The sequence below is a fragment of the Trichosurus vulpecula genome, chromosome 2 (genome assembly GCF_011100635.1).
Source record: "Trichosurus vulpecula isolate mTriVul1 chromosome 2, mTriVul1.pri, whole genome shotgun sequence".
In the NCBI taxonomy this organism is placed as follows: Eukaryota; Metazoa; Chordata; class Mammalia; order Diprotodontia; family Phalangeridae; genus Trichosurus; species Trichosurus vulpecula.
Genome location: NC_050574.1, coordinates 71,832,563 through 71,860,018, shown reverse-complemented (window position 1 = coordinate 71,860,018; position 27,456 = coordinate 71,832,563). Strand labels below are relative to the sequence as shown.

General features: G+C 46.9%; 1 protein-coding gene across 12 annotated transcripts in view; it reads left to right on the top strand.

Annotated features, from left to right (window-relative positions):
- NFYC (nuclear transcription factor Y subunit gamma) overlaps nt 1-23,263 on the top strand; it is a 95,046-nt gene extending 71,783 nt beyond the window's left edge. For 10 of the 12 annotated variants that reach the window (XM_036744639.1, XM_036744640.1, XM_036744648.1 and 7 more), the window contains 7 exons: nt 1,469-1,582; nt 4,210-4,305; nt 10,500-10,676; nt 14,883-15,041; nt 18,782-18,889; nt 20,991-21,050; nt 22,397-23,263. In XM_036744639.1, the coding sequence (XP_036600534.1) occupies nt 1,469-1,582; nt 4,210-4,305; nt 10,500-10,676; nt 14,883-15,041; nt 18,782-18,889; nt 20,991-21,050; nt 22,397-22,516 (834 nt within the window). In that variant the 3' untranslated portion in view covers nt 22,517-23,263. The remainder of the gene's footprint in view (nt 1-1,468; nt 1,583-4,209; nt 4,306-10,499; nt 10,677-14,882; nt 15,042-18,781; nt 18,890-20,990; nt 21,051-22,396) is intronic. The other 2 variants (XM_036744649.1, XM_036744650.1) reach the window with 1 other exon arrangement.
- The last annotated feature ends 4,193 nt before the right edge of the window (nt 23,264-27,456 follow it).

Below are 27,456 nucleotides of genomic sequence, written 5' to 3'. Positions count from 1 at the left end.
TATGTTTTTCCCCATCTCTGAACATCAGTTTCTTCATCTATAAAATGAGGTCATTGGAGTAAATGATCTCTGTGGTCCCCTTTTCTCCTCACATATGCTACAACTTTATCACCCTGTTTTAGACAGAAAGCTCTTTCCACAGTAGCAGCAAAAGAAGTAAATCTCAGGATAAATCTTAGGAATATTATTAGCTACTTCATTCCACTTTTTTTTACAATTAATATTTTATAAAGTTTTATTGCTGCCCTTCATTATTTTGTTGTTTTTTTTTTTTTTTATAACACAGGCATTTCCCAATATATCCCCCTATCCTTTGTAACAGAAAAAGAAAACAGTCGAGCAAAATTGACTGACAGTGGTACCACATCTGGCAGGGTATGTAACATTTCATACCTGTTGCCCTCTGCTGCCCTACCCAGAAGGATGTGTGTGTGTTTCATCCTCTGTTCTCTGAGACCAAGATAGATCATTGCGTTTAATTCGAGTTGTTTTTTATTTGCAATGTTGTAGACACTACGACACTGATCTCTTGATTCTGCTTTTTCATTATGCATCAGTTCATATAAGTCTTCCCAAATTTTTGTAAATTCCTTTATCCGTTATTTCGTATAGTCCAACAATAATACATTACATTCATATACTAAAATTTTGCTCAGTCAGTCCCTAATAAATGAACACCTACTTTGTTTCATTTCATTTTTTAAAATGTAATTTAATGTTATTTTTTCATAGAAAAAAGAAAAATTTCATAGAAATGTCAGAGCTGGAATCCCTTCATCCCTTCATGAAGACTTAAGGGTTAGAGAAATTGATTTGTTCGAGGTCACACTGCTAGGATAAAAATTTTTGCGCCATTTTGGCTTGGTCTATCCTGGCCTTCATACACTGTGAGCTCTAGAAGGCTTTATAGTAGTGACAGCATATTAATTCTTACTATTTGTCTAGGAAGATCACACTCCTGATCTACCTGTAAAAGAGCTTTGCTTTTAGGTTGTGGTTTCTAAGAGACTCACTTTTTCTTTTCTTTTTTTTTCTTTTTTTGCTGTTGCAGAAAGTACTGCTATTAATATTTTTATTATCATCACATTTTATCTCATTTCTTATAGCCTCCTTATGAGATTGGTAGGACAAAGACTTTGTCCTCCTCTTACAGAGGGGGAAATGGACCCAGAAAGATGAAGTGTGACTAATTGGTTAAGAGCTGACCCAAAATTCCAACCCAGTTCTTCTGACTCATGCCTGTGCTTCTTTCTGAGTACCTCCTCTTTAACCCTTTTCTTAAAGAAAAGATAACAGTGTCATTTTCTCACACTCATTCCTCCACTGTTTGCTTCCCAGTCACCTTTGTCTGGTTCTACTCCCTGTCCCCTAGGCCCTAAATTTCTTCCCTAGGGGTAAGAGAGGAGGTAAATGGAGCATTAGTGGTCAGGGGTATGAGAGCTGCAGACAACCCTGATTTCTCTTCCAGATGATAAGTGCTGAAGCCCCTGTGCTTTTTGCCAAGGCTGCTCAGATATTCATCACTGAGTTGACATTACGGGCCTGGATCCACACAGAAGACAATAAACGCCGGACTCTCCAGGTAATTGGCAGCAACTTCTCCAGGCCAGGGGAAATCTGGTGTCTTCCCTCCTCTAGTCTGCTTAGCTTGTGTGGTTTTGGTTCGGAGGCAGGACATCATCTCTTCTTCAAATCCGTCTGTTGCCTTCTTCCCAGGGAGAACAATGTAATGCTGTCAGTTCTCTTGGAATAATGTTAATTTTCCCCCTTCTCATGCTTGTCACCACGTAATGACTACAGCACCTCACCCTTTTTGCCCTTTAGGCCAAACACGGGCTCATAGGATAATAGGAATTCTGGGGAGTCATCATTTTGGTGAGCTGTCAGGTCTATGTGGGTGAATATCATACATGGCAGCCAGTGCCACCAAATGTAATTCACATTTACATAGCACTTTAAGGTTTGCAGAGCCAGAAAAACTGATGATCTTAGTCTGTATTTTTAAAAAAAAAAGGCATAGTATCCAGAACAAATGGAGTGAGAGTCCTGGTCTCCACTCTGGTCAGACTCCACCTGGAGCGTCCAACTCTGTTCTAGGCACCACACTTTAGAGAGTTGACAGGCTGAAGCAGATCCAGAGGAGGGAGGGCCCTGGAGACTCCATCATAGGAAGAATCCTTGGAGGAACTGGGAATTCTTAGCCCAGAGGAAAGAAGATTGAAGGAACTAGAACTAAGTATATGGAGGATTACCCTGAGGAAGAGGTAATTAGGCTTGTTCTCCTTGGCTTCAGAAGGCACAACTAGAAGTAATGGACAGAATTTGTAGCAAGATAGATGCCTGATTGTTGTAAAGAAAAGCTTCCTAAGAGTTAAGAGTTAATTGGCTGCCTGGCGAGGTGAGTCTTCACTGGACGCTTGATGGCTATCCCTTATTAGGGGTGTGGCAGGAAAGATTCCAGTTCAAATGCAGTATTCTTTTCTAATTCTCTGATTCTGGTTGGAGCTCTGATTTCCTCTGATTTCTATTATCCTCTTCAATAAGGGTGAAGACTTATTTCCCCCTCACCCCCAGGAACTAACAATCAACACCAGTAATTAGTGCTGCTTCTTTTTTAGAAAGCTTCAGTCTGGATGTGGGTATCCCAATTTAAGCTACTGTTAGGCTAATTCAAGAACACCTTCATTTCCCAAGTGATCTAGAATATTTTGTTCTATGTGTAGAGATGGTGCCTCTTCTCTGCCACTGCCCCCCTTTTCCTTTTCCCTCCACAAATTATATTTAGGGAATCAGCATCACTAAGGATATGGCACAGCACCTTTGTTTTATTGAACTCTGGTGAATACTATCTGATGTGGTTTGCCTCGGGTTTGGAGAATTTGTAGCCCACATTTTAGCAAACTACTATCTTATCAAAGTCACTGTTGGCAAGAATGTTGGACTGGAGTTTTGCATTTCAGTGGCTTGGGGCCATCACAGTCAAGAGAAGGAAAAAAAAACCCAGAAATTTTCCATTCCCTCCCATCTTGTTAGGAGAGTCACTGCACCATTATAGTGCCGAGCTTGGGGTCAGATGAGGTTTAGGATTTTGTTTTGCTTTTTAATAAGGATGCCCAGAAAATGGGCACTTAACAACATGTCTCCAGACAGACAGAGCTTTAATCTACTTTCCAATTTGATGACCCCCTGAGTGTCCCATACTCAACATCTATCGCTGACACTTTCAGCAGCCTCAGGCTTACGTATTGCACTCACCAAAAACACACTGCACGTTTAAAGAATTTTCATCCAGGTTGGTTGAAATTGTCGCCTTGCTTTAAGGAATAGTATATAGAAAACAGAGGGGCAGAGTGTGTAGTGGTTAGAGTGCTGGATTTCCAGCCAAGCAGGACAAGTCACTGTGACCTCTCTCAGCCTCAGGCAGCACTCTGAGAAGGTGATGCATAGATAAGTTGGCATCTACATTGGTGGCAGGAGTTCTCTGCCTGTGAAATCTTGGGTCCTGCAAGCTTTGATATATATAGACTCCAGAGAAGACTGAACCCTTGCCCTGTGCCTCCCATAGGATTGTAGCTCTGGTAGAAGGGTTTTCATGCTTTTGTATTCCAAGATATGCTATTATTTTTTTTTGTTATTTTTTTATGGAGGGGGGAAGGCAGGGCAATTGGGATTAAGTGACTTGCCCAGGGTCACACAGCTAGTAAGTGTGTCAAGTGTCTGGGATATTTGAACTCAGGTCCTCCCAACTCCAGGGCCAGTGCTCTACTCACTGCGCCACCTAACGGCCCCAAGATATGCTATCTTTAGTTAGTTCTTGAAAACACATGCCAGCTTCTATGACCCATTTGAGGGGACTGCTTGGCCAGAGGGTATCTGCCTGATCAAAATGTTTTCGATCTGTAGAGATTTAGTCTTCGGAAATGGTTTGGAAATCATGGGTACCATATGATTCCATTCCCACCTCACCACTATATGTGACTGATTACTTGAGGCTTTGAGTCTTCACAGGTTAGGGAGAGTAGAATAGCATAAAAACTTTGGGTGCACCTATGAAAAATCACTAACCCATAACCTGGGATTGTACCCTTAGCAGTCACCTGCTCTCCCAGGATTCTGGCTCTGGGTATATAAGGCAGGTCAGTCCGCTTGTTCTTAGACCCATGTTTCATTCTTTTTCCTTTCTCTTTCCTCCTTCCTTCACTGTTGCAGAGAAATGACATTGCCATGGCGATTACAAAATTTGACCAGTTCGACTTTCTCATCGATATTGTTCCAAGAGATGAACTAAAACCTCCCAAGCGTCAGGTGAGCTGAAATAGAATTATGTCTTCATGGCTAGGGGGGAGTAGGGGAGTCCAAAGCATTTTGAACATTCTTACCAGGTAAACTTATTTTCTTCCAAGACCAATGTAGGTAATTATATTTTTGCTTCTCTTTTCCTAAACTGAAATCACCCTGGAAGTTTCTGCCGGTTCTTACTTTGTCCAGGGCCTTGGGTTATAACTCTGCAGGGCAGAGGGGGAGGGGAGGAATAAGAGAAATCCAAAAGAAGAATCAGTGGGAGGACATTTTACAAATAGAATGTTACTGGTACTAGCTCATTATAACAACTAGCTTGATATTTTACAATTTGCAAAGCACTCTTCTTACAACAATTCTAGAAGGTAAGTAGGACAAGTCATATGGTGATCCCCATTTGACAGATGAGAAAATTGAGGCTCAGAGAGAGATGAAGTGACTTTCCCAGAGTCACATGTCTTACAGCAACAACTCATGTTTCTGTAGTGCTCTGGGGTTTACAAATGTTTTCCTTACGACAGTCCTTGTGAGAAGATAGTATTGCAAATATTATTATCCCCATTTTATAGATAAGGGAGCTAAGACCCAGAGAATTTAAGTGACTTGCCGAGGGTTGCACAGTTAGTAAGTGTCATAGTCTTAAGACTCAAACCCTTCTAAGGGTTTCCGAACAACACCATTTCCAAAACCATTCTGCTTCTCTTCAGTGACAGGTAAAGGCTGTTAGAGCTGCCAAGAACCTCAGAGATCTAGTCAGACCCAGATGGAGCAGCTGAGGCCCAGAGGGCAGAACCGACCTCTCCCTTGTACCACTCAACTACAGACTAGTAGAGCCCAGCCTCAGACTCAAACCTTCTGACCCCATGTGGGGTCCTTCTCAGTCCCTACATCCTGGCTGCTGAGGACAGCTTGTCCACACTGTGACCTTGAGATGAGGGAACATGTTCCACAGATTACATCCAAGTGTTCATTTATTGACCCGCCTTCCCCAAGTACAGGCACTCGTGTTTGTGGCAAACAGGAGGATCTGGTGTTTTTGCCCCAGGAAGAGCTAGTTCCCTAAACAATATCAAGGACAAATGGCCTGTTTTCACGCCCCACTCCTTCCTCTGCCCCTCACTGCCTTTTACTCAGAGGACAAGCATCATGCATCGCCTGCAAATCATTCCTCAACATAATTGGAAAGACACTCTCTTCCTTTTGGTTTTAGGGACTTAGGTTGAAATGTACAGAAAAACAGCATGGTGTGATGGAAAGTGGTAGATTTGGAGTCTTAGGACATGGGTTCAAATCCTGTCTGTACATTATCTCTGTGATTTTGGGTAAATCATTACTCTCTCTGACCTCAATTCCCCCCTCAGTAAAATGAGGAGATTGGACTGGTTGTCCTCTAAGTTCCTATTAGGCTTTAAATCTCTGATGGATAGTGGAAAGAAACCTGGTGTAAAGAGAACCCGAGTTCTAGGCTTGTCGCCAACACTTTACTTGCTCTGTGACCTTGGGCAATTTTCTTCCCCTTCCTCTTGAAGACTCATTCTTCTCGTCTGTGAAAGAAGAGGGCTTGAGTCAGGCAAACTCCAAGGCCCCTGGGCTGTGGGTCTAAGCCTTGGTTCTTCCTGTATTTTTAATGTAAATTGTAAAGTGTTTGTAATGAGTGACGTGATGGTCAGTGATTTCTGGCCACAGTCACACTGAATCTGTGTACTCTGCCCGTCTGTCTTGGTCAGTGAGAATAGCAGGCCCTGGGAAGGCCCAAGTTGGGGGAGGTGGAGTGCAGAACCCTTCTGGCTCTGATGCACCACACCATTGGAACTGAAGGGGCTCTGTTACCCTCCAAGAGCGGCACTGCTGTGTCCCAGCTCTCTCTGGGCAGTCTTTGCCGCTGTAAACATCCTTGACTGGAAGCTGTAAGGTGCTTGGAGGAGCTTTCAGTCGGATGTTTACAGCGGCAGGCTGCCACAGGCATCCCAGCCACAAGAAGGGTGGGAAGCAGTGCTGCCTCAAGGGGCGTGGGCATGGGCTTCTCTGGCCCTGCTCCCAGGGGACACCTGAAGTAGGTGAAAAACCTGTAGGAAGGGCTCAGTCCAGCTTTCCCCTCCTGAGCAAATTAAGCCACAAATAGATCTTGCTTTGTTAGAATTTTTTCACCCCTTTATATAATAAATGCTTTCTCTTCCAGGGAGGTGTGTGAGGACTTCTGTTCCCATGTTCCTCCTTGCTCTTGTTGGAGTTAGCAGACTATTTCTTAGACCTCCACGGAGGTTGTGTCATTCCCTCTTCATATTTTTGTCCCCTTCCAGGCTGTAGTCAGTGCCTCCTCCCAAGCACGAAGGCCCTGGAGAAGCCCTGGCTCAGGTTCTTTTTAGAGTGCATAGAGCTGAAACAGCTTCTTCCTGCTCAGGTCTAGCTCTTTGTACCTACTGGAGCAGTTGATTGACTTCCCATTCAGGACAGCTGCTGTCTGGCCTTTGAAGGGTTGAGATTGCCCAAAGCTGGCCTGAAATTCCAAGATAGCACTTTTAATCCTCTGTGGGCACGAAGCTCTCCCTTGCTCCAAATAGGCTGGCACCTCTTGAGCTACTTTAAAACAGCCAACTCTCCAAATCTGTCTTTCTGAAAGAAGCAGCAGTTTGTTCTCCCCAGCAGTCCAGGAACTGGCCACAGACTGCTCCAGCCTGGGCTATGGCGTGAGGCTGTTGGTGGACTGGCCTCCATTGGGGTCTCTTGGCTCCTGGGAATTCACAAAGGGAGGTCTAGGGAAAACAAAAGTTCCCTGGCCTGTGATCTTTTATCTGGCCCATATTTAAAGTTGAGTTGGAGGATGTGCTGTCAGCTGAAATCCCTGTTCTTCCAGGCAGTGATTTCTGGGGAGCAGTTACTTCATCTCATTATGTATAGTCCTTTAAACCACACACATTCACTCTGGCATTCCCCCCACCCCACCCCCACTATGTTCCAAGTCTTTCCGATGGAAAGGAACCTCCCAAGAATAATGGGTTCTCATTTCTGATGCTTCACAACTACTTGGCCCGGGTAATCATTTCAGGTAAGGGCTACATCTTAAACTGATAGCAGTCTCATCCTCATGATCCTGTTATAACATCTGTGCTATCCTGCAGTCATAAAAGTGAGCGCTGGTGACTTGGACAAGCTCCTTCTCTGGTTGCTTCTTTGGGCAGTGCCACATCAGAGGAAGCAGACCCACAAGCCACTGCTTATAGAAAGAGTTGGATGGGCTGTTGGGGGTTTTGTCTTTTAAAAGGATCATGTTTCCTTTCACATTGGTGGGTGGTGCATTTGCCCAGTGGTGATGAGAGCATTCAGAGGAAGAGCAGGGTGTGGAAGGATAGAGAAGCCCCCTTGGCACAGCTCCATCTCTCCCACGGTACCCCAAAATAAGCCGTGGGATACCTTCTCAATGCAGTCCTCAGTTTTAGTGATCAATGATATGATATAGTTTTTCTTGGTGGAAAAGATAAGTGAAGCCTGTTTCAGCAACTCTGCAAAAATATACAGATCACATGGCTGTCTTTTGGCCAAAGCGAGACTTGGTATTTTATCTCTGCCGCCACACAGGCCCAGCTGACAGGTTAACGTCTATTATTCTGGGGAGAAGGGGCCAGAGGTGTCACTGTTATGTTGCTTTGGCAACAGAGGCTACAGAATGGAAATAAAAGACTGCAGGCCTCTCTCTCTGTGCCCCAGTTTAAACAGGTTCAGGTTTAAAGTTGTTTCTGCCTGGCGCACTATGATACATTAACCTCGAAAGCCCACTTTATGAAGGCAGAAAGCTGGTTTCCTTCGTGTACCAGGGTTCACTTTGGGATCAAGAACATTGTGATGCTCCCAGCAGGTTCTTTAGCTGTCAGCGCACCTCCTGGTTCAGGAGAGAGCAGCCCAGTCTGGGATTTGGGGCCTTCAGTATTCATAAGGCTGCAGTAGATTTTGTTGCCATGGATCTCCACATATGAAAGACAAAGTGGGACAGAGCTCCCCTTTCCATCAGAAAACACTGCCCTCTTCACCCAACTTCAGATGTTTCAGTATGCCCTTACTGGGAAAGCCAACCCTAGAGAGAGGAGAGGGCCAGCTTGGGGGTCACACATTAATAACCAGGCCATCACGTCAGGGTCAAAAGGTTTGTGGCCTACCTCAAAATGGACATTAACCTTGGTATTTAGAGAAAGTTGTGACTTTTCCCAGATCATATCTTTTCCTTGTTGTCCCCTTGGGGCTTGTGCCTGGGTAGCAGGCACATAGTCCATTGCTGAGAGGTATACAAAGCCTTTCTTCTTTATAACTTCACCATCATTTACCAGCATGGGTCCTCACCCTTGCATCTCCTCATATGACAAAGACCACCAGTTAAACATATTTGCAAGCATGTGCTTCATTCCACACTGTTGACTCCCAGCTCTGTATCAGTTCTTTGGAGGCAGGATTTCCCAAAGCTTTTCCCAATTGGTAGGAGAGACAGTATGGGTCAGCAGAAACAACACTGGTTTTGCCCACAGGTGACCCACCTCTGTCCCTTTACACCTTATGTGACCTTGTGCAAATCACTTTGTTTCTCTGGGCCTCCATTTCTACCCTGTACAATGAAGAGGTTGGGTTGGACTAGATGGTCTCTGAGTTGTTGGATCTTCTGGGTTGTTAGAGCTTGCACTTCATTGGCATCATGCTTGTGATCCCAGTGAACCCTCCGTTGCATAGTAAAGCATGGGAACTCAGAAATGCTTGGGGAAGTGGGGCAGGGTGGGAGATGGGGACTGTGAAGCAGGCTAGGAATGTCTCTTCTACCTTGAAGAAGGTCAGGAACATGATTTTTTTATTGCAGTGTCCATTAGTCTAGAACAGGGATTCTTAACCTTTTTTTGTCATCATGGTAGTCTGGTGAAGCTTATGGACCCCTTCTCAGAATGATGTTTTTCAGTGCATAAAATAAAATGCATAGGATTACAAAGGAAACCAATTAATTTGAAATATAGTCATCACATTTTTTTTTTTTTGCTTAAATCACAGACCCCAGGTTAAGAACTCCTGGTCTAGATTAAGCTAATGAATTAATGAAGTAATAATGTCTTTATTTGACAGATTTCGGGTAATAATTTTTTGATTTCTGTATCTCTGTGAAGCATTTATTGTTGTTCTTGTAGGGTCCAGCACAGGGCCCCACCTTCCCAGAAGTGGTGGTGGTGGGCTCTGGGCTATCTTTTGTTTTCTCAGTGGCAAGGGCGGCCCAGGACACTTCGGGAGACAACCATGTTGTAGTGTGTGTAAACATCCTACACTCTCAGCTGTGAGCTCAAGGTGGCTGGGAGAGGGCTGTTTACTCCTTCTGCCATGGAGAACTCCAGATGAACGTCGTGAGAAGACAGCTCTCCCTGTGGGAGGGGGCAGAAGGGCCTGATCAGAGGTACTGCACGCCAGCAAGGGTGGGTCAGGCCCAGGCTGGAAGGAAAGCCATTCAGCAGGTCCCTGGGCAGTGCTTTCATGGTTCAATACAGTCAATTTAGTAAACATTTATTAAGTGCTTGCTTGTGCAAGCCCCTCTGTTGGAATCTGGAAAGAAATGTGGGTTGTGACTGCCTACAATAAAAAAAAGTAGTCCCAGAGAGCGCACTGCCCTGGGCTTGACCCTGACATTGGACTTGCAGAGCTGAAATGGCCATATGATGATGACATTGGAGCAGTGGGTCGCTGAATCCCACCAGATGAGTGGGGACTTTGTCCCTTTTTTGCTGCATCAGATTGAGTCAACCCTCTTCTTTGGATGGGGGTAATGTGGGAGAAAAGGCATCAGGGCCATGGTGCTTCCAGTTAGCACTCTGATCAGATAACAGGCTTCGAGGATGCTTACTGACAAGTCCTCCTAGTGCTTGAGGTTTAGCTGCAGTAATTATTTGCAACTCATCGTGAAATGGGTGATTATGCTGTACTTCAGAAATTTGGCTGGATGTTTTGTGGGGCCTTTGAAATCAGTTATTTTTAGTTTGATTTAGCACAGCCAGGCTCTTGGAATTCCACTCTCCCTTGGCTTTAGATGTGGAGAGATCAGCATCAGGCAGGGGAATGTGCCGAGCTGTTGGAGAAAGAGTGGAAATTCACTGAGGTGGCGGCTGCTGCTCTGGCTCTTGCAATTGCTATTTGCTGAGTGTGTCCTTTTTCCGCTCTTACCTGGATCTGCTTCCACCCCACAGGAGGAGGTGCGCCAATCTGTGACTCCTGCGGAGCCCGTCCAGTACTACTTCACATTGGCCCAGCAGCCCGCAGCGGCCGTCCAGGTCCAGGGCCAGCAGACTGGCCAGCAGACCACCACCTCCACCACCACCATCCAGTCAGGACAGATCATCATTGCCCAGCCTCAGCAAGGCCAGGTCAGTGAGCGAGCCATGTTTGTGCTGTCCAAAAATCCTTTTCCCTGGACGTACAAATCATTAGTTATTATGTTGTCGCAGGGGGAGGGGGACAGAAATAGAGAGGAAAGATTAGTTGCCCAGATACAAGAGGCAGTCATAGAAAACACCGAATCTCAAGTGCAGGAGGGGTCCTCAGAGGGCATTTAGTCCAGCCTGTTACTGTGCAGGAATCCCCTCTTAGAATGTCCCTGATCACCCAGAGCTGGAGAAGCCATCGCTTCCTGAGGCAGCCTGTTTTAATTCTGATAGGAAGTTTTATGCTGAGCCAAAATGGGCCTCTCTGCCTTTTCCACCCATTATTCCTGGTTCTGCTTTCTGGGGCCAAGCAGAACCAGTCTGATCCATCTTCCACATGACAACCTTTCAGATACCTGAAAACAGCAATCATATCCCATGGGTTGCTCCCAATCCCCACCTACTCAGCTCCCCTCTGCCCCCACAGTCTTCTCTTCAGGTTAAAATCTACAATTCCTTTAACTAATTATTATTATGGGATTGCCCTGCCCCCTCACTATTCTGGAGCCCTCCTCTGGATTGGCTCCAATTTACCTAATGGCCCTCCTAGTGTGGTGTCCAGAACTGAGCATAGTGCCCCAAATGGGATCAGACAAGAGCAGAAGATGAGTCCTTCTAACTGAGTTCCATTCTCAGCTCTGCCACTAACTCCTTGCCCAGGGAGCCTGCATTTTTCCATCTGTCAAATGAAGGAGCCAGGTTAGAGGATCAGAGCTTCTCAAAATATTATGGGGATCAACATGTAGAGCTGTCCTGGCTCTGTAAAAAAAGTTAAATAGGGACCAGGCTTGTTCTCTGGGATCTTTCATTCCAGAACTGAAACTCAGACCCTTTAAAGGAACAACACCCAGTGCCAGCTTCCCTCCATTGCCCAACCCTATTGGTGTCAAGCAGCTGGCACCTGGCATCCTGAGGGGTGGTGAGAGGCAGTAGAGGAAACCACCTCAGCCCCCAGAAGGTGCACTGTTCTTCTTGCAGGGAGGGGTTTCCTGGGGCTTGGGATCTAAATGCTGATGATGTATTTATTCATTTTAATCCCTGATCCTTTTTATCCCAGAAAGCCTCAGTTCTAATACCTGAGACTCTGCAGTGGTTGGAGCCACATTTGCCTCCATCCTTTTCCAAAAATAATTTTTAAGGGTCTTCTAAAAGGTGACCTGGATTGGATGGTCATCCCAAGTAGCTTTCTCAGTAGCCAGTTTACCCAGGCAGCAGCACATACTACATATTAATTCATAGTAGCAGAATTTACATGAGACCTCATTTTCCCACAATGATTTAGAAATCTCTCCCAAGGCTCCTGAAGAAACTCTCTGATAACAGCCAGGCAGGGAGTGGTCAATGGACCACCCATGGCCTCTGCTCCCTCTGCATAAGTGGCTTAGTTTATTGGCTGCCAAGGCCAAGAAGGCAGTCAAATGTCCCTCCCCAGCCTCTCTCAGTGCTGTCTCTACCCCTCCAAAAAAAATTTGAGCACCTCTGGAATTGTGGAAGTTTAACTGTAGGTCTTCTTAATGAGCAAAATAAGTGTATTTCTATAGAATTAGAGGCAAATCATAATTAACCCACGTTATATAGAACTTTCAAGTTTACAAAGTATTTTCCTATAACAGTTTTGTGATGTAATTTGTGTGAGTTTCTTACCAGTTTTATATAGGAAGAAACGGAGTCTCAGGGAAGCTGAATGACTTTTCCAGGGTCGCATGACAAGTCAGCACCACAGACAGGGTTTGAACTTGGCTCTCCAAGACCAGTAGCCTTCCCACTACACTACATCTACCACCCTAAAATTTCAATAAAGCAAATCCAGTTTTCCTACAATAAAATTGGAAACTATTGTATCTAATGGAAAACGATCACAATGAATTTTCCCCATGCCTGGAGAGCCCTTGATGCTGGCTTTGAGATCTAGAACTTCCCTGCCCATCTCCCTTTAAGTGCGTGATTAAAGGATCTAACTGCCCTCCAGGGAGAAGGTTAGCACTGACCTACAGAGGGGAGTGAAGGGACCTTTTGGGCTTGTGATGATATTAGTGGAGGGAATTCCTGATAAGGAAAGTCCCCCTACCCAATGCAGATAGATTCCTTCCTCTGCCATTAGAATTTGAATAGTTAGTATTGACTGAATCACTCTCCTAGGGTCTCAGAGGTGGGACTGGAACCCTAGTCTTCTTGTCTCCTAAGCTTGCTCTCTATGCACTTAAACTGTGCTGCCTCCCAAAGCACTAATACCTTAAAGAACTGTTTTGTTTTCCTCATTGTCATCGTCATCATCTTAGCGTGGTTACTCTGGATTATCTTTTGACATCATAATACTCCCAACACCTTAAGTTTCCATTGATAATATTGTGGACCCATATATCAAAACCCTTCTTACACCTTATAGCCTTCTGAGTCTATGCCTCCTCTCAGGAACAAGGGCAGTAGGTTGTGACATCCAGCATACCGTATGTATTCATCTGAGAACTCCTAATGCTTCATGAAAGCTAGCATGGTACAGGGGACAGTGCCCTGGGGGACATGCCCTGGGTCACTTTGGGTAGGCCAGTTAACTTCTCACACTGTAGTTTCTTTACCTGTGGAATGAGGGAATCACAGTTTCTAAGGTTCCTGTGTTAGTTCTAAATCTAACATCCTGTGTCAAGTCGGTCAGTAAATCTAAATCAGAAATTCTTAAACACTTGTTTAGTTAGGGCAAAGATGCTTTGAGTTGGAAGGGGCTTTAGAAGTCATTGTTCCTTCTCCCTCATTTTGTAGAGAAGGAAAAACATCTTCTTAAGCTATCTCCTGTTCATGTCTTACGTCATCAGCTCTCCCATGAAGATCCAGAGGGAGGGGCTGGTCAAGGATCTGGTCTCCTCTTGCCTTCTACCACATGTCCAAGCTAGAGAAAGCACATGTGGTAGACTTAGGGAAGGGCGAGATTTGGAATCTTTTCCAAGCTGAAACAACTCTTTCACCCTCTTGGATGAAGTTATTCTCGCATTCATAGAATCTGAAATTGACAGAGCTAAATGGGCCCGAGAGAGAGTTTAGTCCAGTCTCCTAGTTTTATAGAGAAGGAAACCTTGACCCAGAGACAAGAGGGGACTTGTTTAAGGACATCAGAGCTCAGCAAACACAATCCAGTTGATTTCCACTGCGCCTGCCATATGTTCATTCAACAGCCCAATGGATTCCTCCCATGTCCAGTGTTTGAACAAGGGTGAGAGTTCATGGAGTCTCAGCAGCTCCTCCTCATCCCTGGGCATGGGTGGGCCCTGATGTGATTGGGTTTGTCCCTTGATTTGGCCACTTGAATATTTAAGAAAGACCAAAGGAAAGCCCTGTGAGATCAGGGCTCTGCACAAAATAACAGTGGTGATAGTAACAGCAGACATTAATGTAGACCTTTATGGTTCAGAAATTATTATTCATTATTTCCCTTTATCATCCTCTCAGCTCAGTAAATTAAAGGCACTTTGCAACTTAAGTTTTGCTTCCTTTCTTTACCTTCCCTAAGTCTCATGTGTCCAGTAGCATCTGTAACTTCTTTTGCATTTTGCCTAGGTGAACACTGAGCTGGGACAGGAAAGGCTGCTGCATTTGGATGACAAGATCCATTTAGAGATTAAAATGACTTTCTTAGAATTCCATGTTTGAGAGCTAGAATAGACCTAGGATATCATCTTCTCTGCCTTCAAGCAGGTATCACTTTTTACCGGTGGGACAGCTAAATCCCAGAAGAGAAATGCCTTTCCTATGACTTCTCAGCTTTGAAGGGGGCAGAGCTATGGGCTAGATCCTGCATCTTCTGACTCTTGATTCATTGGTTTCATGTTAGGCTGACTCTTCGTTTGTGCCTGAGGAGTGGGCCTGTAAGGTTTAGCCCGGCCTGGAGAGGAGCAGCACAGGCTAGCTAGTGGTGAGAGTTGATTTTCTCTGGGGTTCAGGAGCCCTTGGATTGACCCAAGAATCAGACTAACCTTCCTCTTTTGGCTCTGACTCCTGAGGATTTGGCTCTTTATTTTTGACCCTTACTGGCAAATACACTAACCAGGAGAAATGCACTTGAGCAGAGAGTCTCTCTTGCTGTTGTTATCAGCCTTTAGGCCCCTCCAATTTGTTGCCCTGCCCCAATTCAGGTGTTTTCCTGTCCTTCGCCACCAGACCACCCCAGTGACGATGCAGGTTGGAGAAGGCCAGCAGGTGCAGATCGTCCAGGCCCAGCCCCAGGGTCAGACACAGCAGGCACCAAGCAGCACAGGACAGACCATGCAGGTGATGCAACAGATCATCACTAACACGGGGGAAATCCAGCAAATTCCGGTAAGCCCATTGTCCCAGAGGCTTTGAGAGGACCAGCCTCCCAGCCACTGAGCTGGGGAGACATCCAGCCCACGGCCTGAGGCCGCACAGCCGGCCCTTTGCATTAGTCCTCTTGGACTAGGGGAGAGGTGTCTATGGAAGGCCATAAATACACTGGTTGCATATTCATGAGTCAGTTCCCAGTGGAGCCCGCAGTAAAGTGTATTTTTGGCTTTCATTTAACTGATCCATTCCTTCAATGTGGACTGATTTTTTCCCTCCCTTGTGCCATGAGTATCTTATTTCTGAGGAGGATTGGCTTTTTGATTTGTCCTCTCTCTGCTCTTTTCCTTTCTTCTTGCCCTCCCTCTGTCCTTTCTCCCCATTCTCCCTCCTCTTTCTTTCTTCTCTCTTATTATTCTTTTCTTTATCTCTCTTCTCTTCTGCCCATCTTTCATACTTTTTCCTTCCCAGCTCCGCCTTCTCTCTCCCTTTCTCCCTTTACCTCTTTCCTGGGTTATCCTGTGACTTAACAGTTCATTGCATTGGTCACTTTACTACTAAAGGAATCTCTCATATGCAGCAAGTGCCCTGTAGGGGCCCTTCCATTCCTTGCCCCTCCAGGAGGAAATGTAGTAATTTCAACCCATTTACATTGTGTTGTCCAGACCTTTCTGGTTCCTTGTGACCATCTGAGGGTACAGAGATTGAAGACAGTTGAGGGAGGGAGAAGACCATGGTGAGCCTCTGGATTCTGAGTGAATGGCCACCTTTCTCCTCTTTGCATGCATACGACATCACTCTCAATCCTATCCTGGGCACACACAAAGACAAGGACGTGCAAATGGGAGTGTTAGCAATTGGCCGCTTTGCAGTGACTCTGGCCCCAAAGTGGCATAACCCCATAGAGAGAGAGGTCTTCCATGGAAGAAGAGGCAGTGGATTGAAACAGGTCTCACAAGGCATCCGATCTGAGTGGTCACCCATCCTCCACCAAGAAACTTTCATTAATGGAAGAGCTTGAGTCTCCCAAGGCAACCCATTCCGCTGTTGTACAACTCTAGAAACAGGCATCTCTGCTGCTTCTCCCTATTGCTGCTAATCCTGCTCTGGGTGAAGCAGAACCAGTCTCATTCTTCTTTCCTATGACAGCTCTTCAGAGACTTGTTGACTTGAGCCCCTCAGGCTGTGGTGTCGGAGGAGCCCTTCCAAAGCCTGCTTGCGTAAGCCTGTAGGGGTCAGAGACACTGCCACCGAGGTGGCAGACATTCAGGGCCCAAAGGACGCTTCAGAGAAAATGAGGCAGAAAGGAAAGCCATCCCACTTGTAGGGCCAAGAGGATTGCATCATTTTGGAGTGGCAGAAGGAGACTTTGCCCTGAAGGGGATATAGGCAAGGGTCCTGAAGATCTGGGTGGAGAAGATGAGGCGGTTTGGGCTTCACTGACACAAGCCTTCAAAGTAGAAATCAAGGAGAAACTTGTGGCTTTCCTCCAAAGTTTGCAGTTAGGACTTTGTTACACCTGTAGTTTCTAAGATCGCATTCGTTGTAAATCTCAATCTCAGCTGAAAGGAATGTCAGGGCATCTCTAGTCTCCTAATGAGCAAGGTGCCTTCTTTAGGAGCACTCAGCATGATGCCTGGCACATGGTAGGTGCTTACTCAGTGTCTGTTGACCGATTCGACTTGAAGACCTTCAATGAAGGGGAAGTCTCTCTCCCTCAGAAACCCATTCCACTTTGTGATAGCTCTAATGGTTTTGGAAATTCTTCCTCTTATCAAATTGGCCCTGACACTCCACACTCGTTACTCCCACTTCTTTCACAAAGGTCCTGCACCCATGGCACTCTTCACATCTTTTAAGGCAGCTAATGTTTCTCTGCTCTTCCCTCCTCCTTTCTTCAAAGGTCTCCTCCCCTCCTTGAGAATCAAAATCCCCTTTGGAGATCTGTCCAGCTCTCTTCTCAGTTCTATGTCCAGACTTTGAGACAGTGACCATATCAATCTTTTCTAATTGGCTTTTCATCCCTTGTTGTATGACCATTCATCCAGAGCCTGGGATACCACCCTCACCAGCTATGTTGCAGGAGATGAGATTTGCTAAGCCTTCTCCCACTTTTCCCAAGACTGCAGGAAACATTGCCTAGTCATACTAGCATGATGAGATTAGGACTAGGATTTTAGCCTAGTCAGACTGCTAACCCACAGAAAGCCTCTCCTCCTTCTTAACCCCCGAGGCACACCAACTCTTTGTGGCCACTGTCTGGCTCCCTCTGTTCTTTGGACCAAATGAATAAAGGCTAGTGGGCCCATGGAGGGCCCCTGGCGTGGACTTAAAATAGCTGTGCAGATCAGAGGCCTCCAAGAAGTTGCCTATTTCTTTTGCAGCCCTTCACACTGCCCTCCTCCCTAGCTTTGTTGCTTCTTCCCCTTCTCTCCCTCATCTGGGGCTCACAACCTCACCTTTCTTGGGGGAGAGCCTCTTATTTTTTTTAACCCCACAGAGGGCAGAGTACAGTGGTGCATCAGCACTTTTCCTGCTGAAACTCAGCATTATGTGGAGACCTTTGGAAAAATGACATTCCCTGCAGGGGAGTTTGATCCTGTAGGGAATTTAGGAAAGCTGCACCACAATGTAGAATGCTCTTACATAACATCCCTAGGAACCTCCCCTGTGCAGGTGAGTGGAGAGCCTAGGAGTGAAGGCAAACCTAATATGAACCAGAAACCGAGCAGTGTTGGTTTCAATTGTAATCCAACTGCTTTTCTAAAATTTCCTGGTTTATTTTGTGTTTCTGTTACTGGGTGCACTCATTTGTATTTGTAGGTGAATATTTAGAGCTGTAGGATTAACTTCAAGTAAGAGTTAGAGATCAGGGCCTCAGGGTCTGTTCCCTCACTCCCTGACCTCTCTGTCCCCCCCCCCCCCCCCATTCATCTGCAGCCTGTAGGGAATAATGCTTCCATGGTTCACTGTAGCATTAAGAGGTTCAGTTAAGGGGCAGCATATACTCAGATCTCATTGTTGCACCCAGTTATTATTTTATCATCTGAAACTGAATCATGAGCATGTGTGAGTCTCAAGTATTTTTCAAAGCTTACTTGCCCAGGCCAGTATGAATGTTCTATGAAAGTCAGTTCATTTTTCTTTTTAATATTCATCTCCAGCTGCTGTTGCCCCTGTCCCTCTGTGGAGGGAGGGTGGCAGCCCACAGCACCCACTTTCTGTCTGGAGAGATATGGGTTTACTTAGCACTAAGGTTACCGAGCAGGGTGATGGCCATCTTTGATTGGGTCCCTGGCAGACATTGGAGCTCTTCACAGCATCAGATCAGTTGGCCCCCACCCTCAGCCTGCTTTCCCCGCCCAGCAAGCAGCCTCCCTTAGGCTGAGGCAGAAAGGGAAAGGAGAGGAGGAGAAAGCTGCTGGACTCACGCTGGTGGTAGTGGTGGGTCTTCTGCCCTGGAAAGGGTAACCAGGTAGTGCAATGTTTCTGGCAGCTTAGGAGATTCTCTAGTTTCATTGAAATTACAAGAATAGCAGTTGTGTTGGGGCCATTTGATTTTTTCTAAAGTCAGTGAAACCCTCCCCATCTTGCCCAGTCACGGTCCTTCTGCCTACTTCGACAGCTCTGCCTAGGAAAAGACTGTCTGTGTTCCTGGGCTGAGTTTTCCTTGGCGCTAGTTATGGAAATAATCACCTTCACATGTTTCAGGTTAACCAAGGTCTCTGTTTGTTTGTTTGTCTGTCTGCCCCATCTAGGTGCAGTTAAACGCCGGCCAGCTGCAGTATATCCGCTTAGCACAGCCTGTATCAGGCACCCAGGTTGTTCAGGGACAGATCCAGACTCTTGCGGCTAGTGCTCAGCAGGTTAGTACTGACGCTGCCACAGGCCACTGGAGTGATTCAGGCTTGGGATCCAGAGAGCCCAGCCTGCTCATAGCACCCACTCTTGTAGTTGTTAGTGTGGGCAGCTTAGAACTCATAGAACATGAGGAGCTGTAGAGTCAGAGTCAGAACGTGTGTCTGATGGGTTCTCAAAGAGTTACAAAATGGAAAGAGGGAGTTTCACTGGGCTGCTTGAGAGACACAGACCAGTGATGTGAGTCCATGCCCCAGGTTGGCAGAGTTGTGCCAGGCTGCCCTAGCAGCTCAGTCCCAGAACTGTCTTCAGCTATCAGCAAGCCTGCTCAGATTGAATCTTCCCACTTGGTTTTTTCCCTTATGGTAGGCAGATACCCCTCCACTGGGGAAACTGTTCTCCTTTCCTCTTCTGCTTTGTTTTGGGATTTCTAAGCCCCTTGTTCGTGGAGTCATGGGAACCATGTCATGACTGGGGGGAGAATCAGGGCCATGAAGAGTGGTGGCTTCCATTGACTTTGGGTTTATCATCTGGGACAAGAGAGGAGCAAGGCTGTGAAAGGACATGGCTTCCACGGATTGTGACAATGAAGGGAGGTGGCTGCCATGGGCTGTGGGCCCATTGCTTGAGGGAGAAAGGGGACATCGTTAATGGATCCTTTTCCCTTGAACCCAAAAAAAGCAGCGATCGTTTAAGAACTGGACCTGTCTGGTACAATTGCATCTTTGGTGATGCATCTATTGACAGTGGTGACAGGCTTAGGTTTCTAGAGCAGGTCTCCAAAGATCTCATTTGGGGAAATGTAAGGAAGGAGCCAAAAACGAAGCTTCCAGGTTCTGAACAGCCTCTGGGATGTTTAAAGAGCCCTTATCTCAACCTAAGGCCCTAGCTTAACTTTATGTCATGTTCTCCCAATTTTCTGAATTCAGACTCCATTAGATGCCTGGTCCTGCTTTTGTGTGAGCCTGTCCCTGAGTTGTTATTGTGTTCCGGGGTGTTTGTGTGTGCGCGCATGCATGCCTTTGCTCCCTAGGGCTCAGCTTTGGAGAGCAGGGAACAAGAGTGAAGGAAAATTGGGGACAGAGTGTTTGAACACATGTATGTGAGTTGCAGCGAAGGCTGGGAGGAGCTGGAGTGGGGGTCATTCACCACCACCCCGAACCATTCAAGTTTCCCACAGAATTCTGGGTAGTGCCAACACTTTCCAGAAATTAAAGGCAAATTACATTTTCTTAGTGTCAAAGGATACCAGAGATGGAAGGGACTTTAAGCATTTTCTGGTCCCACTTTCTCATTTACAAATAGAAAGGCAGAAGTCCAGAGAGTAGACATGGCTTATCTAATGAGTGTAGGACCTTCTCCCTCTCATACCAGCCATGGGACACCATCTGCCTCCTTATGGACTGGAACTGTTCTTTCCTTGTCACAGCATCTCACATAGGCATAGGAGGCTACTCAAGTCAATAGATTGGCTTTTAAATTCTGTTCACAGATTGTTTCTCTTAAACCCACAACCTGATTTATTAATGTTAGTCCATGGGTGAGGATGGGGGTGAGGGGGGTGGTTTTTGTGTGTGTGTAAGTAGTACATCCTCACCTCCATGCCACCCTCCCTGCCTTCCTCTGACCCTTGTGGGAAAAGAGCAACTCTAGGTTTGCTGTGGGGCCTCTCAACCAACGCCAGCCAGCCCTGCCCTGGAATCAGACAGAGAGAAAAGCGGCTGTGCCTGTGTTAGCCACCTCTGAGGAAGGAAGCACTGCTGTCTCCTTCCCCAGCTACGTTATCCCACAGTCCTGCTTTAGCTTTGCCCATAGCCATAAGAGCTAGTCCCCTACCTTCTCTAGCATTGAGCCCATCCCCTGTGAAAGTCTTGTCCTCCACCATCCCATCAGGTTGTTCAGGTCGCAGTGGGGTGGGAGGGGGGTGTGGGGATGATCGATGGGAAGGCCCTCCCTCAGGTGGTACTTATATAATGTGACCTTGGGGGTTCCTCATAGAGAGCTCCCCAGAGTCTGAGGTTGGGGGTGGGCCTTTGGTAGGCTCACATGACTGAGTCTCTGCTTGCAGTTTAGTGCATACACACCCCCCCCCCCTTTTATTTCCCACAGATCACACAGACAGAGGTCCAGCAAGGACAGCAGCAGTTTAGCCAGTTCACAGATGGACAGGTAGGGTCCTGGGTCTCGGAGAAGGGAGGGAATGGGGGGGCATGGGAGAGAGGTTCCTTGGTAGGCAGTCGTCAGTCTGAACAGGCAGCTTCAGACCTGCCTGGGGAATGGAGTGATTACAGCAGCTGGCCTTTCTTTCTGTTAGAAACAAATGGTGGACAGAAATTGCTAAAATGAGGAGAATGTTCCCTGAGGATCTTTAAGAACAGGACACGCATCAGAATAATAGCTGGCAGGACTTAAGAGATCATCGGGTTCCATTATCTCATTGTTGAGAGGAGGAAACTGAGACCCTGAAAAGGGAAGGGAGGACCTTGCCTTTTTGCCCTAGAGCAGAGCCAGACCCTCCAAGCACATGTGTCCCCAGGCCTCGGAGGAGCCCTGGTCACACTTTCTAAAGCCAAGAGTGAGGTGATGCGGGCTGCCTGAGAGGGGAGCCCTTAGGCCAGGCTGCTGCCTGCAGGACCATCCCCTCTTCTCCCTTCACGGCAAGGCCGGCTAACTGGGCCAGGCAGGAGGGCAGAGGTGAGCAGGAGCCCCATAGAATAGCTGGCATTGATGGGTTTTGTTATTGGAGGAACCATTCAAAGCAAGGTGCTCACAGGTCCATCTAAGTGTTGTGATCCCATTTCTTTAGTGCTCTGAGGTTGATGAAGTATTTTTGTCACAACAGGCACTGTGAGGGGATATAGAGATTATTACCCCCATTTTATGGGTGAGAAAACAGGCTCAGGAAGGTCAAGTGCCTTGCACATGGTCATGTGTTAGCATCCGAAACCAGGCCTCCTGACCCTTTGGTGCAGTGCCTTTCCACCCAGGCTGGGCTCCATAACTGTCTGGCCTGGCAGGTAACATACCTGCCTTTTAGGATTCGCCTGAGGCAGCTATATGGGGGCAGTACCCAGAGTACAGAAGCTTACCAGGATGTGACCAAGGATAGATTTCAAGGTGGAGCCTTTGGCCTTTGTAGAAAAGAGGAGTGGTCCTTGGTTCTGGGAACTAGTGTCTTCCCTTGTCCATGTCTCCTGTCCCTCCCCTCGCCAAGGGCCTGTGGTGGGTCCTGTATTTGGATTTGGGAGGGCAAGGGGGAGGATGAAAGGAAGGGTCCATGCCAAGCAGTGTGTACAGAGGGGGCTTCTGTTGGCTTCTGCCACTTCATGGGGACCAGGGGCATGACTCTCCTGTGCCTTACCTTCCTTCTAAGCAAAGGGAAGAAGTTTGAGCTTTAGTGCTGCTCTCAGGGGGCACAGAGGGAGGCCAAGCTGTAAGGTGGGAAGGAAGAGGATGGCATTCTGACCTAGACTGACGTTCCTCTGGGGTCTCTGCTTTCCTTCCCTTCCTTGCAGCAGCTGTACCAGATCCAGCAGGTCACCATGCCAGCGGGCCAGGACCTTGCGCAGCCCATGTTCATCCAGTCAGCTAACCAGGCCTCCGACGGGCAGACCCCTCAGGTGACGGGTGACTGAGGCCAGCTGGGGCCTCGCCCAGCACAGCCAGTGCACGGGGCCATACAGACTCCATTTCTGCCACTGTGGCCTGGCTTGAGTGTCCCACCACCCCAAGAGCCTCCTGAGGGCAAAGACACTGGTGCACACAGCCTATACTGCGGGCTAGGAAATCGCCAACTGAAAGATGCAATATTTTTTCATTTCCTTTTTGTCTTTTTTTGTTTTTTGTTTTTTAAAGGAATCAGTATTTCAGTATGTTGAGCTGTATGTCCAATGCTATTGAAATGGGAAATATTCAACAGTAACATATTTATGGCATTTTCTTGAGGTGTGGCTACAAAAGTCTACCCTCCTCATGTCCCTTCTTCTCAAAAGCAGCTCTCCAGGTGTGGGAGTAGCTCCCACAACAGCTGCCTTAACCTTACTTGCCACTTGTGGCAAATGCACCCGCTCTCCTAGGGCATTGGGTGGTCGGTTGGTCGGTTCTCCTGCCCCTGTCCAGAGTGAAGCATCTGCCTCTGGAAGCTGCAGAAGCAGTCTTGGTGTTCAAAGATGAACTTGCCTCCAGGCTCAGTGTCTCATTTGTTCTGGACCCCCTCTGGCCCAGGGAAACTGGGGCTTTCCTCTTCCCTCCCTCCCTCTACCTGCCCAGCCTCCATTTTTTCCCCTCAAGAAGCAAACTAATAATTGTGCTCGTCTCCTCCGCTGCATGGACTTCAAAATGCATGAATTGAAATGCAACGAATAAAGCTCCTTTTTAGAGAACTTGGAGTCTGGGTTTCTGGGATGGGGGTGGGGGTGCTGACAAGGCATTCACGCAGGGCTTCATCCAGGGAGGGAAGAGGTGCTTGGGGATCTTCCTGCTGCAGATTTGGTTTGAACCAGGCTAGAACAGTCAGAAGCCACCCACGCTGCCCTGTTCTCTGGACAGAGGGACAAAGGGCAGGGACCAGCTAGAGCTGACGAGAGGGCTCCTCTGGACAAATCCAGGCCCATTCACCTTGCTGAATTCTCATTGAAATGAGGCGGTGGAATGTAGTAGAAATTCTAGAGCCATGGCTTGTGAGTTTAGAATACCTGGTTTCTAGTCCTGACTGTTGTACATAGTAAAATGTGACCTTGAACAAAGTCCTTTCCACTCTCTGGGCCTCAGTTTATTCATGTGGAAAATGGGAAGAGGACTCTGCTAAATTGAATGGTCTTTGTGCAAAGCAGAAGCCACCTCTCTATCTTTAATAGAATTTTCTTTAAATTTTTATTCTAAAGTTAGTAATAATAATAAAATGTTTACCCAAATAATCCTTTCCCCCTGATTTGCCTTACTCTCACAAGTATTGGTTTCTTGAAAAAGGCTTATCAAAATCCCTAGAAGCCACATCCCTTCGTCCCTCGTCCATGGACTATAGACTTACTTCGTAAACCACAAAGCGCTGTGCAGGGGATCAGGGAATGGACTTCAACAGACACTCCAGGAACGCTGGTGGAATGAAGGAAAGACACAAAATGAGACTGCTACCGGTTTGAGGAGGGCAAAGGGTGCTGGATGCCAGGACAGATGGCTCCCTGTGAGCGGGGGCAGATGGGCACTGGGGGGCTCTCCTAGGCATTGAGAAGGCAGGCTTCAGGAGGAGGAGCTGAGAACTGTTACTTGGCAGAGAGAGGATAGGGCTGCCTCAAAAACACGGTGAGGCCAAGATCACCAGGAGGCCTCACTTCGAGCAAGGCTCACCCAAAAACCAAGGAACCTGCACTTGTCAGGGCTCTATGGAAAAGGTCATTTCCTCCTTCCCTCTGCCTCCAAACTAGGTCTCTTCTCAGCCTGAGAGGTAGCTTTCCCACCAACTATTAAGTCTTAAGCGTTCTGTCCTGTGTGCCCAGTCCTGTGTCTGACTGCAGGAAATGAGGAGAAGTTTTCATACCTGTTTCTGAGAAACTGCTGATTAGACCACACCTGGATGGTGTCTGTGTATGGTGGGTGTACTGTGAGAACACTGGTCTCGGAGCCCATGAAACGTGGGTCCTGTTACTATACCAGCAGGGTCGTATATGATGTGTGTGTGTGTGTGTGTGTGTACATGTGCGTGTGTGTAAAATGATTTCCCCTCCCTGGTCTCCAGTTTCTTCGTCTGTTAAATGAGGGAGGCTGGGTACAAGGGGGGGAGGAGACAGAATCCTAAGACCATGGGATTCCAAGCCAGAAGGTCCCTTTTAGACTCTTGTTCTTGTCCTTGAGAAAGTTCTCTTAGGGGAAGACACGCGTAAATGAAATAGTAGATAGGGAGGGAGGGTTTGGAGTCTGGATTGACAAGTTATCCTTTCCCCAGTGGGTACAGCTGCTTTGATTATTGTTTCCAGAAGCAAGAGGTAGAAAGCCACGGGCAGGAAGGGGCTGGGGAGCCATGGTTCTGGGTTGGACTAGAAGTGGTTACGATTCTTATCCTAGGATGAGAGAGAGACTGGAGCCTAGCTTAGCTGGAAAACTACATTGCACTATGACAACAGGGAGGTAAATAAAAAGCCCTGAATGATATGGACATAATGAGCCAAGTGAGCCCCAAGAATGATTTAGCAAACGACCCCCTCCTTGGCAAAAGTGGGGGACTTTGTATGCGGAACATTACATACCACATTCAGCTGATGTGTTTTATTTGTTCCTTGTTAACAAGGAATAATTTGCTAGGTTGAGGGATGAAGAAACTGTCAATAAAATATTAAGTTGGTTTGAAGGCCTTTCCTGCTGCTTGCCCTGGGCATGTCTTGAGGTTTGCACAAGGTGCCAGGGTTTCTAGTTAGTTCACTGGAACCATTGAGAGACAGTGTGAGGTAGAGGGGGTGAGCCTGGACCCAGAAGACCTGAATTCAATTTAGACTCTGACATGAGCTATGTGCTTCTGGACAAGTATAAAATTGACCCGATAGTCCCCTTCTGAGACTGTTGGAAGGAAAATGCTTCAAAAACCTTAGAAGTTTATAGAAATAGGAACCAGTGATATAATCACCCATCTCATCTCTCCAATCCCTCTTCCACTGTCTAGTAATCTTCTTGATAACCTAAATCTAACCATATCACTCTCCAGTTCAGAAATCTTCAATGGCTTTCCATTTTTTATATGGAGGGAGGAAGGGAGGGAAATAGGAAGAAGAAGGAAGGAAGGGAAGGAAGAAGGAAAGAAGGATGAAAAGAAAGGAGGAAGGAAGAAAGAGAAAGAATTAATAAGGATTTACTAAGTTGTATAGCTAGGACCTGGCAAGATAAGGTAAAAACTACTTTCAGAACTAGGGGACCCAGGGTTGAGTTCAAGGTGATGGTCAGAGTGTAGGGCAGCATGGTGAGGAGATATGCTTGGGAAAGGACAGGATAAGCTTTAAACCTGGTTTGTCATTCAAGGCTGGTCCCACTCTACCTTTCCTATCTACTTCCCCAATACGTCGTCGTACATTGTATACTCCAGCCACACCAGACTACTTACCCTCCTCCCCTAGGACAATACCTATGAGGACCATTTCCTGTCCCCAGAATGGCCTCAACCCAATAGCTCTGTAGGCTGAACAAGCTCCAGCCCAAATGATCCCTCCTGCCCTGATTGCCACCCCACCCTTCCTCCAGCTGGAAGAGGATCCTCCTCTGAACAATTATAACTCTATGTTAAAGGATTCCTGAAGTACTTTCCTTACAATAGCCATGTGGGGTAGGTAGTGCGAAAATTATCACCCCCATTTTGCAGTTGAGAAAACAGCCTCAGAAGGGTCATAGTACCATAGGTCTAGAGATGAAATGAACCTTAGAGGTCATTGAATCCAACCCCTAGAAAGTGAACTCACATCTCCCAAATCCGGGGCTTTAACAGAGGTAGCTCTAATTTCATCCTCAACCCTTCCCTCTCCCTGGATTCCTTGAAACACTTCACTCATCTCTTCCTTACTGTTGGAATTACAATGAACAAAGTGCTCTGTAGACCTGCGGAAATAGGAGATGCTTATTATTTTTAAATTGGAGGGTTCAAAGAGCACTGGCCTTAGAAGCAGGAGACCTGGGTCTGAAGGTGGGTCTAGTTCTTCACGAGCCGTGTGATCTCAGACAAGTCACTTCGGACTCAGTTTCCTCTTCTGTGAAAGAGGGACAAGTTGAGCGCTTGGGTCGTCAGGACTAAAGCTCTCGGTCCACCTTAAAACCACAAGAGGGACCACGTCCTGTTGTGTGCTGTACTTCCAAGTCCCTGGGAGCTTCCTGAAGGTCGGGACTATGCCTCATCAGCCTCCCCAGCGCCCGGCAGGAGGCACAGGTCCCTAGAGAGAGGAGCCACCTGGAAATATGTATTGGAAGACCTAGGATATAACCTACCGTCCTTGAGATGCCCCCTACAACTTCCCATTTGGAGGCATAACCCCATTGGCTGTACCGGGTGGAGGGTCCTAAGTCCCTCCAACTGCTCTGTGAGGCTCCCTCCTTGAAATGCCACATGTCCTGAGGAAAGTGGGAGGGGAGGGAATAAGCATTTATTTTATTAAGCACCTTATATGTGCCAGCGATTTACAAATCGCTCATTTGGTTCTCACAACAACCCTGGGTGGGCAGTGTAACTGCTGTGTGTGTTAAAATCCCCATTCTACAGATACGGAAACTTGCCCAGGGTCATACAGATATCAAACCACAGAGGAGAGACTTGAAGGCCTCCAAATGAGGGGGAATCCCCTACACTACACCTCCTGAGGCAACCCATTCCACTTTGGGACGGCTCCAGTTGTGCATCCGATCTTGCAACTTCCACCCACTGGGAGGCAGCATGGCATAAGGAACTGAGAGGGAAGCAAGACCTGAGTTCAAATCCTGCCTTTGGGTACTTACTATGTGGCTTTGGTCAAGTTGTTCCCCCTTCCATTGCCTCAGTTTCCCCATCTGTGAAATGAGGGAGTGTGACCACAGGGACCCGGAGATCCTTTCTAGCTGGAAATCTGTG